General features: G+C 56.9%; 6 protein-coding genes across 6 annotated transcripts; 3 read left to right on the top strand and 3 right to left on the bottom strand.

The window, feature by feature from the left end:
• Window positions 1–616: 616 nt before the first annotated feature.
• On the bottom strand, window positions 617–1,828 carry FPS1_2 (glycerol channel; the record flags this gene model as incomplete). Its single annotated transcript, XM_064799048.1, has 3 exons — window positions 617–811; window positions 876–1,424; window positions 1,475–1,828. 3 exons carry the CDS (start codon window positions 1,826–1,828, stop codon window positions 617–619), a joined length of 1,098 nt encoding a protein of 365 aa, XP_064663375.1.
• A 1,746-nt stretch (window positions 1,829–3,574) lies between these two features.
• On the top strand, window positions 3,575–5,418 carry GUT1 (Glycerol kinase; the record flags this gene model as incomplete). Its single annotated transcript, XM_064799047.1, has 4 exons — window positions 3,575–3,768; window positions 3,820–4,670; window positions 4,725–4,865; window positions 4,925–5,418. The coding sequence occupies 4 exons, from the start codon at window positions 3,575–3,577 to the stop codon at window positions 5,416–5,418; spliced, it is 1,680 nt and encodes a 559-aa protein (XP_064663374.1).
• A 1,303-nt stretch (window positions 5,419–6,721) lies between these two features.
• On the top strand, window positions 6,722–8,275 carry TPK2_1 (cAMP-dependent protein kinase catalytic subunit; the record flags this gene model as incomplete). Its single annotated transcript, XM_064799046.1, has 4 exons — window positions 6,722–7,438; window positions 7,500–7,753; window positions 7,804–8,178; window positions 8,248–8,275. The coding sequence occupies 4 exons, from the start codon at window positions 6,722–6,724 to the stop codon at window positions 8,273–8,275; spliced, it is 1,374 nt and encodes a 457-aa protein (XP_064663373.1).
• Window positions 8,276–8,644: 369 nt separating this feature from the next.
• LTR77_001785 (uncharacterized protein) lies at window positions 8,645–10,054 on the bottom strand (the record flags this gene model as incomplete). Its single annotated transcript, XM_064799045.1, has 1 exon — window positions 8,645–10,054. One exon carries the CDS (start codon window positions 10,052–10,054, stop codon window positions 8,645–8,647), a length of 1,410 nt encoding a protein of 469 aa, XP_064663372.1.
• A 560-nt stretch (window positions 10,055–10,614) lies between these two features.
• On the top strand, window positions 10,615–11,652 carry LTR77_001784 (uncharacterized protein; the record flags this gene model as incomplete). The annotated part of the gene is made up of 1 exon (XM_064799044.1): window positions 10,615–11,652. The coding sequence occupies one exon, from the start codon at window positions 10,615–10,617 to the stop codon at window positions 11,650–11,652; it is 1,038 nt and encodes a 345-aa protein (XP_064663371.1).
• Window positions 11,653–12,100: 448 nt separating this feature from the next.
• Window positions 12,101–12,967, bottom strand: LTR77_001783 (uncharacterized protein; the record flags this gene model as incomplete). The annotated part of the gene is made up of 3 exons (XM_064799043.1): window positions 12,101–12,540; window positions 12,769–12,805; window positions 12,860–12,967. The coding sequence occupies 3 exons, from the start codon at window positions 12,965–12,967 to the stop codon at window positions 12,101–12,103; spliced, it is 585 nt and encodes a 194-aa protein (XP_064663370.1).
• Window positions 12,968–13,627: the final 660 nt, after the last annotated feature.

The raw sequence follows: 13,627 nt of genomic DNA, 5'->3' as shown, positions 1-13,627 counted from the left end.
CGCAACTGATAAGAACAGTCGCAGCTGCCAATCAGAGATGCCGACCGCAGATAAAAATGCACCCCAGGTTGTGGCGGAAAGCGATCAGCTCGATCGTGCCAGAGGACGGTTTTTTCCTTGGCCGCGTACGGCAGTTCATGTGGCAGATCGCAGTTGCTCACATCAGAGTAGCAAAGAGAGGTGGATGTGGATAGTTGACAGTCAAGCATGTTCTGAATGGGCCGGCAGCAGATTGGTGGTTATAAGAGTTGCACGACCCCATCCCCAGAGCGTATATGGATCTGACGTTTGTTTGGATCATGTCGACTGCGTGGCATATGATTACAGTGTCAGTATTCACACGAAAGAGATGATGTCTCTCTGCGGAAAAAGGGGGTGTCCAAGGTCTGGGAATCCGGAAGCGTTTCACAGAAGTTCAACACGCTGCCGCGCGATCGAGCGAATTCAAGTCAGAGAATTTTGTTGCTTGCCAGACAACCATGTACATGTAGCATAACATAGCATAGCGTCGCGTCGCATAGCACATCCCAACCCGAAATCGCTAATAACAAACACAAAACACAAAACCCCTCCCTCCTCCCAAACCGCCCATCGCCCAGCTCAGATACTGTGCTTTCTAAGCCAAGCTCTTCTCGGTCTTCATGTCCTCGGGGTCCCACCGGCGGCCGTCGTACTCCTTGTTGTCCATCCACGGCACAAAGCGGTAGAGGCCCATGTACGGCGAGTTGATGGGCGACTCGCCGGTGAAGAGCAGGAGGTCGTAGAGGAAGCCGCCGAAGAGGCAGCCGAGGAAGGGGGAGACCATGGGCACCTATTTCCAAACGTTAGACATGGGGAGAAGTGGGGGGGTTTGACATGGGGAGGAAAAGACGTACCCAGAAGTAGTAGTTCCCGGCTCTCCAGACCTCGGGGCCGTAGCCGATCATGTACGAGACGAGTCGGGGGCCGAAGTCACGGGCGAGGTTGATGGCGTAGCCGGTTTCCCAGCCCCAGCACGCACCAATACCGAAGATGATGAAGAAGAGTCCGAGCGGCGTCAGGGGTCCGGCGCCCAAGTTGGCGTCGTCTTTCAGCGTGTAGATGAGGAACATGAGCAGGGAGGAAGCGATGAACTCGCTGAAGAACTGGCCCGTGGTCGTCATGTACGACTGCGGGTACGTGCAGAAGATGCCGGCGGTGGCGGTGTCGGAGTAGCCGGGGACGGTGAGGATGTCGGGGCCGCCCTCGAAGGCGATGATGGCGGAGCGGTAGTTGCCGTAGACGACGGCCGAGGCGCACATGGCGCCCAGCACTTGGGCGATGGCGTAGGGGAGGAACATCTTCCAGGGGAACTTGCGGAAGACGCAGTTGGCGAAGGTGACGGCGGGGTTGATGTGGGCGCCGGAGATACCGCTGGCGTAGACGCCGAGCATGACACCGAGACCCTGGGGTGTTGTTAGTGATAGAAATGGATAGAGATTGCGACAGTACTCACCCAGCCCCAGGAGACGGATTGGTAGTCGCCACCAGCGTTCTCACTCAACAGGGTCTGAGCAACCACACCGTCACCAAACATGATCAGAATGAAGGTCCCCATGAACTCCGAGAAAGGGGCTCGCAGGGTGTGTCGGATACGAGGCCATAGCAGACCAGAGTTGTAGGCTCGCTTCGTGAGGTTCTCCGCAGTCACGCTGCGGTCGATGAGAGGGCCATGTTCCCGGTATGGCGTTTTCGGGCTGGCTGGGCCATCGCTGCTGGTCGGCGTGTGTGGGTGCTCGACATGGCCGACGTTGGTGCTATTCTCCTTGACATAGTCGTTGGTGAGAATCTGGTCGTCTCGGGAAGCCATGCTGATGAGTGAGTGGGACGAGTTTGGGATGGTAGGAGGTAGCACAGGACACTGGCCCGCCGGTAACGAGCAATATAAGATGATGAGGACCAAGGACCAAGAGTACGGTGAGGGCAGGACCTTAAGAAGTCTCCGCAATTGGAAGGATCCGGACTGGTTAGTGTTGAAGTCTCAAGGTGTCAGAATCACCGTGCGTATCCGAGAGGCGGACCCGCTGCGCAACGTGAGAGTGGAGCTCTAGGTCTTCCCAGGCCGTGCAAAATGCTACCGCGGAGCACCTCAACGCCTGCAGTCCTGTACGTCTTGAATCAGTCGTCTGTACTCTCGATATTGACCTCTGAGTAATGAAGAGGCAGGCAGGAAGATTGCGGTGTCGTTGACGATACGGATCTACGTCAAGCGAGCTGCCGGTGCAATGCTGACGCTGACGTCCTGTCGCAACAGCGGGGAAATGCTGGAGACAGGACATGGGATGTGATCAGTGACACGGTACGGGCAACAGTAGCCGCATGCAGTCGTCGCATATTTTGGCAGCTTTCGTAGGCATCGCCGTGGTACGACCGAGCGACCCTGCCTCCGCTACCCCAGCTTGCTTCCGCATGTGGACGGCGTGCAGCGTTGCATTGTCAGCTCTGCATTCCAGCCTCTCCGTTGTCTCTGGGCGATGCATTCCTGCCAAGTTGGCGCTCGTTCTCGACCTTCCTTGGGGTCTCCAGAGGCCATGAGACCATGGAAGTCCCCGAACTCCACGTGGTGAGGATTCGTATCCCGGCGTGGAGCGGAAAATGATAGCACGCGGACCAACATTGTTCGGATGGTGCCGGCGTAACTCTGGCTGATTAAACGATCGAAGTTAGAAGCGCGTTGGCGGTTATCGATCAAAGCATAATCGCGCAATCCAACCACACACAGACGTCGCCAGACTCCATACGCAATCACCTAGCCGCTTGGCTGATGATAGGTCCCCATGGTAGTGATGACCCGCCTCCACCTATAAGCGCGTCTTCGCGTTGCTGGTGGCGGAGTGATGGGGGCGATTAGGTTTGTCGGGGTGAAGTCTCATCCACGGTGGGCTTGCGAGGCTTGGTGATGGGCGCGCCGACTGTTCTACCGCCCTTCTGGCCAGCTTGGGGGTAACCGTACCTGCGCAAGCGGCCAGACCCGAGAGTGCTCCTGCATGCAGCTTCGTACGACGGTCAGAAAAGAGAGAGGCGAGGTCACTGCCGAGAGGCGCTAGGGGCTGGATAGCGCAAGTGATCGCCGGGACGTGGAGGAAAAGCGGGGAGGACAGGTGGCCCAGGCGCTCGAACGGCTGGTCCTCGAGCTGCTCGCGCCGAGGAACATGTTCGTGAGCCATCAGACGCCGAACGACACGCGCACGTGCCGGCCGTCGGTGAGATGAACCGCCGAACAGTGCGTCGAAGGAGCGCGGAATCCCTCCTCGAACGGCGTGGGCGGCCTTGGTCTTGGTGGGGGGACGAGGGGTCCAGAGCAAGTTGGCAGCAGCCTGGACGACCGCGTTGAATCATGCGGCGGGGAGTAGTTGTGGGACGGCGAAATTGAAGCATGATCACATGCTTGCCAGCCCGGCGGGGCTCTCCAAGCTGTGCTGTGGCACATGCGCGGAGAAGCCTACGGGCTTTGAGCGGGCGAGGTATTTGTGCTGCTGCTCCGAAGCAAGGCATTCGTCGAGCATCACCACTCTTCAGCACACGAGCATCATTAACCCCCTCCTCAATCGCCAACATGTCCGGCATCGCTGACAAGATCTCCAACCTGGTCGGCGGCCAGCAGAAGCCGACCGTCGATCCCTCGACTGAGACGTTCGTGGGGTCCATTGACCAGGGCACCACGAGCACTCGCTTCCTGATCTTCGACACCAAGGGGGAGCCGGTGGCCATCCACCAGGAGGAATTCAAGCAGATATACCCAAACCCGGGGTAAGTACAGTTCAGTGCACCACTGCAAGAAAGACGCTCACGGTATAATAGATGGCATGAGCACGACCCGGAAGAGATCGTCCAGTCCGTGGAGAACTGCATCGAGGGCGCGCTCAAGCAGTTCGAGAAGGACGGCCACTCAAGAGAAAGCATCAAGACGATCGGCATCACCAACCAGCGTGAGACGACCGTCTGCTGGGACAACAAGACCGGCGAGTCGCTCTACAACGGCATCGTATGGACCGACACCCGCACCGCCGCGCTGGCGCGTGAGCTCAAGGCCCGTCCCAACAGCGACAAGACGGAGGTCTGCGGTCTGCCCATCTCCACCTACCCGTCCGTCACCAAGCTGCTGTGGATGCTGCGGAACGTCGAAAAGGTGAAGAAGGCGTACGATGCGGGCACGCTTGCTTTCGGCACCATCGACGCGTGGCTGATCTACAAGCTCAACGGCGGCCCGGCGAAGAACATCTTCATCACCGAGTGCACCAACGCTTCTAGGACCATGTTCATGGATATTCGATCGATGGAGTATAGCGATGAGATGTTGGACTTTTTCTCCTACGAATTCGATATGCGCAAGGTCCACCTGCCCAAGATTGTGCGGTCCGCGGACACCGAGCACTTTGGCAAGCTCGAGACGGGCTCGTTGAAGGGCTGGCCCATTACCGGATGTCTGGGTGACCAGTCGGCGGCGTTGGTCGGACAGAAGGGCTTTGACCCCGGTGCCGCGAAGAACACCTACGGCACTGGATGTTTCTTGCTTTACAATGTTGGCGACAAGCCCGTCATCTCAAAGCATGGGCTTTTAGCGACTATTGCGTACAACTTTGACGGCAAGCCGATTTATGCTCTGGAGGGTAGCATTGCCGTGGCGGGCAGTGGTGTGAAGTTCTTGATGCGTAAGTTCATCCCCCAGACAATACTGTGTGACAATTCTCTGATGTGTTTCACAGACAACCTAGGCTTCGAGCAACAATCGCACAAAATCACCGAGCTCGCGGAAACCGTCAAGGACAACGGCGGCCTCGTCTTCGTCACCGCCTTCAGCGGCCTCTTCGCCCCCTACTGGATCGACGACGCCCACGGCACCATGTGTACGTCCTCCTATGACCCCCTCCCCTCAACCCCGTCACACACTAATAAAGAAATCCAGTCGGCATAACCCACCACACGGAACGCGGCCACATCGCCCGCGCCACGCTCGAAGCCGTCTGCTTCCAAACCAAAGCCATCCTCGACGCCATGGAAAAGGACTCCGGGCACAAACTCGCCGAGCTCAAAGTCGACGGCGGCATGTCCAACTCGGCCCTGTGCATGCAAACCCAAGCCGACCTCGTCGGCATTCCTATAATCCGTCCTAAGATGCGCGAGACTACTGCTCTAGGAGCGGCGATCGCCGCCGGCTTCGCGAGCGGGGTGTGGAAGGATTTCGGCGAGTTAAAGGAGGTGAATACCGCCGGGCAGACGAGCTTTGAGCCGAAGATGGAGGAGAAGGAGAGCAAGCGGATGTTTAAGCGGTGGGAGAAGGCGGTTAGTATGAGTAAGGGGTGGATTGCTGAGGATCAGGCGGAGCAGGGGCGGGAGGAGGATTCGAAGGCTACGTTGGAGAGCGCGAAGAAGGACGAGGAGGCGGCGGCGAAGATCTAAGGGGTGGTTTGTGAAGTGACGGTTTAGTCGAGGCTTGGATACCTCGGATTTACAGCTACTAGGGAGGGGAAGAACTTTCAGTAGGCACTGGTATAGCACCATGACTGTCATGATCGTGTTGGGGTCTATACTCTTTCCTACCTTCGCTCCTCCCCCAACGGGAGCTTGTTTGGGTACGAAACCATCTGGACCGCCATGCTGCAGTGCTCTCTGCGCGACATCGCTCCAATCGTGATTCGAGCGACCACGCAGTCCTTCCACTCCTTTCTGCAAATCGTCGTTCATACCGCCTCTTGTGAGTAGGCATTGGAGGGTGAGATGAGATGGATGTAACGAAATGTATGCAGCAGTTTGACCTTGGCGCCCTTACCTACTTGCTCTCGTATCCTCCTTCTCTCGAGCACTCAATGCCATGTATAGCATAGTGGAAGATGATGTTGGTCGAACTGTTCTAGGAAGACGGGAAAAAGCAAAAGATTGCTAGACAAAGTTGGACGAGGATCACCCGTTGCGGCGTCGAGCGAGCGGGGCAGGCGAGGATGTCACCTCAAGCAAGACGGCCAGGAGATCCGTCCAAGCCGTCCACTGCTTTGTTCTCTGGACCTGAACACTCCTCCAGTTGCATATCCAACCTACTACCTCCCTACTGACCCCAGCAGTGTCGTCGTATACCTCTTGAAGCCTACCGAATTGTTTCCGCCTTTGCACCGCCTAGTTTGGCCGACGTTCACGAAGCTGGCGACGTCAGGCGTGCATTCCGAAGCAGTATCCACGCCAACGACGACGGCTCGAACGGGGTCGTATGACGGTTTAGGAGCTCGAATTAGGCCGTAGGAGACAGCAGCGACAAGGAGTGAGGTGTCGAAGCTGCATACGAGTGAGACAAGACACGCCGGCTTCCGAGCTGGATATACCATTCAACACAGCACCCATTCGCGCCGCTGAACGCTGAGGCCCGCGAACCGATTGAACGCAACCGTGACCTCTGTTTCCGACTATTGGAGGTCCAGCAAGCAAAAGAGGGGAAGCATTGGCAGCTCAACTCTGGTTTGGGTCAGCAGAAACGCAAACACGACCACACTCCGGCGGCGCAACCCCTCCCGCGTTCCTCGTTCCTTGCGTCGCATCCACCGCTCCGTCCGCGCTCCCGTCCAATCTGGGCCCGCACCCACACGGCTCCGAACCGTCCAGCAGCCCCTCCCGGCCATACCAGCGCCCCGCGTAGTCCCGGCAGGTGCCTCTGCCCCTGCCCCTCCCCTCCCTCCCCCAGCAAGCCGCTGCCATTGTGAAGCGCTCCAGCCCAATGCCGTCCCTCGGCTTCCTCAAGAAGAAACGCACAAAGGACTCGCAAGGCAGCGCCTCCGACTTCGCCCCCAAGAGCCCCGTCTCGCCCCCGGGCTTCGACAAAGCGGGCGCCGTCGGCGACTCCCCCATCGACCGCGTGCTGAGCAAGAACAGCGCCTTTAGCAGCGAGCCCGACTCCTTTGCCGGCGACACGGGCGGTAGTGTGCCCCCGACCTCCAACGCCCCGCCCACCAGCAACCCCGAAGGCATGCAGACCCAGAGCAGCAACAGCCCGAGCATCGCGAACCTCATCAACCAGCCCAACAACAACGACAGCGGCTACAACTCCAACGCGAGCAACGATGGCGCCGGCGTCCCGCAGCTCGGCAACCCGAACGCAAAGCACAACTCCAACCCGACCCGCGAGACCAAGGGCAAGTACACGCTCACCGACTTCGCCATGCAGCGGACGCTTGGTACGGGGTCGTTTGGAAGAGTGCATTTGGTGCAGTCGAAGCACAACTCGCGCTTCTACGCGGTTAAGGTGTTGAAGAAGGCGCAGGTGGTCAAGATGAAGCAGGTCGAGCACACGAATGACGAGCGGCGGATGTTGCAGCGGTGTCGGCATCCTTTCCTCATTACGTTGTGGGGCACGTGGCAGGATAGCAAGAACTTGTACATGGTAATGGATTTCATTGAGGGTGGCGAGCTGTTTAGCTTGTTGAGGAAGTCGCAGGTAAGAAATATCCCCTTTGATAGTGACATATTCCAACGGCTAATATTAATACTTATTGTAGCGCTTCCCGAACCCCGTCGCCAAATTCTACGCCGCCGAAGTCACGCTCGCGCTCGACTACCTGCACAGCATGAACATCATCTACCGCGATTTGAAGCCTGAGAACTTACTGCTCGACCGCCACGGCCATCTCAAGATCACAGACTTCGGCTTCGCAAAGGAGGTGCCGGACATTACATGGACGTTGTGCGGGACGCCAGATTACCTCGCGCCGGAGGTGGTGAGTAGCAAAGGCTACAACAAGAGCGTGGATTGGTATGTTTCCAAGCCGAACGGCACTCGAACAAGCTAATAGAATTACTCAGGTGGTCCCTCGGCATCCTCATCTTCGAAATGCTCGCCGGCTTCACCCCCTTCTGGGACAGCGGCTCTCCGCTCAAAATCTACGAAAACATCCTCAAAGGCCGCGTCAAATACCCGCCCTACATCCACCCGGACGCGCAGGACCTGCTGTCCAAACTCATCACCGCGGACTTGACAAAACGCCTCGGCAATCTGCATGGGGGCAGTAAGGATGTGATGACGCACCCGTGGTTCGCGGAGGTGACGTGGGAAAGGCTGGCGAAGAAGGACATCGATGCGCCGTATGTCCCGCCTGTGAGGGGAGGAGCCGGGGACGCGAGTTTGTTTGACAAGTATCCCGAGGAGACGGAGGCTTATGGGGTTACGGGGGAGGATACGTACGTTCAATCTCAACCTCAAGACTGGCTTTGGTGTGTACTTGGCTGATTCGCTGATGATTGTTACAGGCATGGCAAGTTGTTCCCGGACTTCTAAAGCAGACCACCTCTGCACGATTTACGAGCTCCGGAAACGGCCCCTCGCGAGGGATGATGGAGGAGGAAGACGGACGGGTGATGAGGAGCATGGCGCCCGGAGGAGAAAAGGCTCGACTTTTGGTTACGAAATGGACGCAGCTTGCATGGGAGGCGGGTATTGTTTACTTTACCCTGCGGCTTTTTTCTTAGGATGTACGGCAGGGCCTGTGATTCAACGATATTGATATGCCCCATCGCTTCACGTCTCCTGAATGCATCCATCTCCGCCACGATTGGAAGGCAAGTACTCGTGACGACTGAGCCTCTTGCTGATGGAACAGCAGGACGTCTCTGAGTTCGCTGTGATTCGATTCCTGCATTTCAGCCTCTATGCTCCTTTCAACACCCGCTCAACCATCACCTCACTCAGCCCAAGATAATTCCCCGGATCACAAAGCCTTCCCAACTCCTCATCGCTCAACCCAGCCTCCTTGATCTCCTCATCAGCACACAACAACTCAAGCAACGATTTATCCTCCAGTTGCGCCCGCCTACACAGCCCATACACCACATCATGCGCCCTCTGCCGCCCCATCGTCTTGCCCAACCCCATCATCACCGCCTCGCTCACCACTGCTCCCTTCGACAATGCTAAATTCCGTTGCATAGCCTCCTCATCCACCTCTACCCCTTCGAGAAGACATCGCGTCTGCTCCAGACACCCCACCGCCAGCGCACAAATCTGCGGCAAATTAATCCACTCCACCTCCCACGCCCCAGTACTCCGCTCATGATCCGCGACCACCGCCTCCACCATCCCCCCCGCCAGCTGCCGGACCGAACTCGCCATCGCGCACACGTACGCCGAACCGATCGGGTTGCGCTTCTGCGGCATCGTGGAACTACTTCCTCTGTGCGGGACGTACGGCTCCCTCGCTTCATTAACCTCGGACTGGGAGAGGAGTTTGAGATCGGTGGCGAATTTCGCGCAGGTTGCGGTTAGGAGTGCAAGAAAGGAGGAGAACTCGGCGAGGGTGTCGCGTTCGGTGTGCCAGGCTATCTCCGGGATGCCTAGCTTTAGGTGGGAGGCGAGGAGGCGTTGGCAGCGGAGACCGAGGGGTTCGGGGTCGGAGTCGGGGTCGGGAGAGGGGAGTGGAACGTTGTAGGATGAGGAGGGGGAGATGGTGGCGAGGGTCCCGGCTGCGCCGCTGAATTGCAGCACGAGGAGACGCGGTTTCAGCTCGCGAAGGCGTTGGGCGTGCCGGCGGAAGGTCGCGAGGAGTCGGGCCATTTTGAAGCCGAAGGAGACGGGGACGGCTTGCTGGAGGTTGGAGCGCGCGGGCATGGGGGTGGTTTTGTACTTTTCGCATAGGGTTGTTAGCGCGGCCGTGATGCTTTCGAGGGAGGCTTCGACGAGTGCGATGGTGTCGCGGAGCTGCAGGACCGTAGCGGTGTCCGTGACGTCTTGGGTTGTGGCGCCCCAGTGCGTCCATTCTCCCAACCCGGGCTCTACTTCATTAACCTTAGCAACGAGCTGCTGGACTACCGGTAAGACCGGGTAGCCGATCAACTCTGTTTGCTGGCGGAGGAGGTCGAAGTCTAGGAACTCTGGTTTGCAGTGTTTGATGATTTCGTCTGCGGCGTTTTGGGGGATGATGCCGAGTTGGGCCTGTGATTTTGCGAGGGCGGCTTCGAAGTGCAGGTAGTATGTTGTCCGTTGGGCGTCGGACCAGATTGCTCGAACGGCCGGGGTGGAGAAGGTGTTGGTGAAGATGGGGGAGTCGATTACTGTGGTCATTATGCTGTGGGGGTTGGTTGATGAGAGGGCCAATGTTGGATTGTGTTGTCTCCGTGATTTGATAGGACGATCGCGGCTCCAGAGGATAGTTGCACCCGTGTTAGTTGATGGAGTCGTTCGAGATTGATGTTTGAGCATCAGTCGGGTTGATCGACAAGCGACTTCGGCAGGGCAACAACTCCTCTCCAACCTCGACTATCTCTGTCGGCTCATCAACGGGACTGTGAATTTCATCGACCTGTTACACCTCGAGTTCGTGTTGAAACAGGAGGGCTGATCGATGTTGTTCAGTTAAAGTTCACATGAACAAAGCTCAATGATGATCCATTGACAACCGAAGGGTGGCAAGCTGTCGACAGTGAAAGCGGCCTAACAGATCAGAGCGAGCCCTGTAAGGGAGCTTCTCACAGACGATAATAGCCCATTAACAAGAGTGACGTGAGCTCTTCGGGTGCATTTGGATCTGAGAGAAGACTGCCAGGTAGCTCGGTGGGCCGCGTTCACTGTCTGTCGCCTGGGTGGAAAGACGATATCAGCCATCACGACATTCCACCAGCTCCATGCCCACTCGGGTCTTAATAGTAGGCGCAGGCGCCATCGGAGCCTTCTTCGGATCCCGCCTGGCCACCCTCCCGCAGGTCTTCGTCTCCGCACTCTGCAGAAGCAACTACAATGCCGTCAAAGCCAATGGTCTCAAAGTTGCCAGCCCCAATTTTGGAGAATACGTCTTCAAGCCAGAGTTCACGTTCGATAGCCCGGATCAAGCACGCCGGGTGACGCGGGAGAAGAAACTGACCTGGGATTATATGTTGGTTGCAACGAAAGTGTTACCTGAAGTCAACGATGATAGCAAGCTGCTTGAAGGGCTGGTCAGCGACGAGACCGGCATCGTGCTAGTCCAAAATGGGTTGGGGATAGAGAAGCCATATCGAAAACGCTTCTCATCGACGACCATCCTCAGCGCCGTCACGATCGCTTCTGCTGTCCAGCCCGAGCCGGGCGTGATCACCCACAATCGATGGACTCGTCTCTCAGTCGGTCCGTACATACCAGACAACGACGCCGGCGGCAATGATACAGCTACAACCCGCACCAACACGTTCGTCAAACTCCTGCAAGATGGAGGCATTGCCGATGCCATCGCCTACCCGCCGACATCACTCCAATTCCTTCGCTGGCACAAGCTGGCTATTAATGCTGCCATAAACGCCTCATCCGTCCTCAGCGGTGGATGTGGCAACGCTGCTCTTGCCAACGACCCAGAACTCGCAAAGCATCTCCGAGGCGTGATGGAGGAAGTCTTGTCAACGGGAGCGAAAGTTCTGGGCCATGACACCTTTCCGTTCGATAACCTCGGTTTCGCGACTCCGGAGCAAGTACTTGCCAGCGTGCGGCGGAACACCAGTGGAAGCCGGCCGAGCATGTGGTGGGATTGGGTTGAAGGTCGGAAGATGGAGGTAGAGGCGATTCTGGGTGAGCCGGTGAGGGTGGCGAGGAAGCACGACGTGGAGATGCCGAGGGTGCAGAGTTTGTACGCGTTGTTGAGGATGGCGCAGGTGAAGAGGGATGGAGGAATGGAAGGAAAAGGAAAGCTGTGACATGAGCTTATATGGCCTTGTAGCCATACTCACTTAGCTATATGGCAGATTTTTACGGGTCGACTTGATAGTGTGTTGTTCGCTGGACTGCAGTGATCCAATTTACAAAGTCCTGAACGTGCTTTCGTCCATATCGTAGAGAATAGACGTCTCGCCCAAGGACTTGGCAACTTCGCTACTAAACGAGTTGGCTTCGCAGTCGGTCAAAAGAGATGCATCGAAGGCCTGCAAGAGCATCAGTAGTTGACTGGACAATGCAATGATCTATGCTCCTCACCTTTGCCACCTCCAACGGCGAGAACGAGATAGCACGCCTAAAGTGCCAGAATCCCCAGAGCAACGGCAGCACGACTGCAATACAAAGTATCTCAACGACCGCCGCGCCAACGAAGAAGTAGTGATTTGAACGAAAGACGTTGTGTGTGCCAGTGACCGTGCCATTGACCACCTAATAGATTTCCATGCCTGGATCCATATCGCCCAGCAGCTTCGATGCATCGTAACTTTGAGCTGCGTCAACTCCGAGTCGGGACATGAGCTCGTTCAGCAAGTCTAGCGTCGACTGCCATGAATCGGTGAAGGAGGAGCAACTGGTGTTACCGATTTCTTCGTATTGAAGATAGTGCTCGCATGAGCTCACTGTCAATGATTTCTGGCTGAGGAATTGACTTCCGCTGGAGTACCTATTCATGAAGAAGTCAGAAATCCCGAACAGCGTGGAGAAGTGATCTTCTGTCCATGGTAAGGTAGGTTGCGCTTGGGTGTTGTTGGCAATGGCGAGAATGGTAGGTCGTACAGGATGCTTGGGCGCCACCGCACCATGTGAGATTGATACTTCGTACAGCCCAGTAGCTGACTCCAGCCTGCAAGCGGCCAAATTGAGGACGCCTGTGCAGTTGTTAGTCATCGTGGCGTAGCCAGTGATAAGATTGAGAGTCTCTCTGGAGTGGGAATCGAGCTTCAAAGCAAGTAGGAAAGTGGTACGACTGAGCAGCATCGAGGTGTTGTGCTCAGCATCGTAGTCCTACCAGGGCCCCGGGAGTTGCAAAGGCAGGCCCTGCGTGCGGCACTCAGAGACTGCTAGCGCTGGTGCTCTGACTGCGGCGTGGCAATCACCTTCGTAGCCTTCGACAAAGCCACGCATGGTCGTGTTCTGGATAAAAGAAATCGTGGTCGCCTTCACGTTGTTCGTAGATGCAGAACATACATCATTTTTCACGTCGCCGTGGGCTGTTGGGATCGTAAATCCGAAGGCATTACCGCACACTCCTTCTGTGGTCATGTTTTTGACTCGGTACCAGCCACCCGTGAACATCGTCGGAATCTGTTCTCGAGGTCAAAAGATTAGCGGCGGCATGCATTCTAATCCGCGGAATGCTCACCTGCGGGACCACACTGACATGGAGAGGCACGATCTCATCTGTAATATCTGGTGATACTCAGAGGATGCACTCTGGAGGAGAGGCCCATCAATTACCACAAATGTGCATATGATGCAAGCGACTCCCAGCAGACGGACTCGATGGCCAGTGCGTATAGCTCCAAGTACAGACGTACCGGAGGTCCAATCTCGTTGTAGTTTCGCGATAGTCGTCCCCTTCGAAGCGTTGATCCACCAGGCTACAATGGCTCCCTGGATCGATGCATACGCCAGTGTCTGGTTCGCCACTTTAGTAGCCATGCCCAAGTATACAGATTGAGTGAACGTCCATCGCACCACAGGGGCTCCATTCGAAGCGACGAGGATTGCCAGTGAGGTGAACATGCTTGCCAGTGCAATGGTCAGACCACAAAGTCCACTGAGGGGCCCAAACTTGAGCCATGTGCGCTTCCATGCCGGCCAGTTGGCCAGAAAGACATGCCGACGGCGCAAGCGTACCGGAGATTGCTGGCCCTCGCTGTCGTCAACTTCGCTTAGCGCCGTGAGTGTCGGTGTAAGGTGCTGGCTTTTGGCACCTGGCGACAGTCTATCCTC

The sequence above is a fragment of the Saxophila tyrrhenica genome (genome assembly GCF_035928015.1).
Source record: "Saxophila tyrrhenica strain CCFEE 5935 chromosome Unknown scaffold_2, whole genome shotgun sequence".
Taxonomy (NCBI): Eukaryota; Fungi; Ascomycota; class Dothideomycetes; order Mycosphaerellales; family Extremaceae; genus Saxophila; species Saxophila tyrrhenica.
Note: the sequence above shows the minus strand (reverse complement) of the source record. Positions and strands in the feature narration are given on the sequence as shown.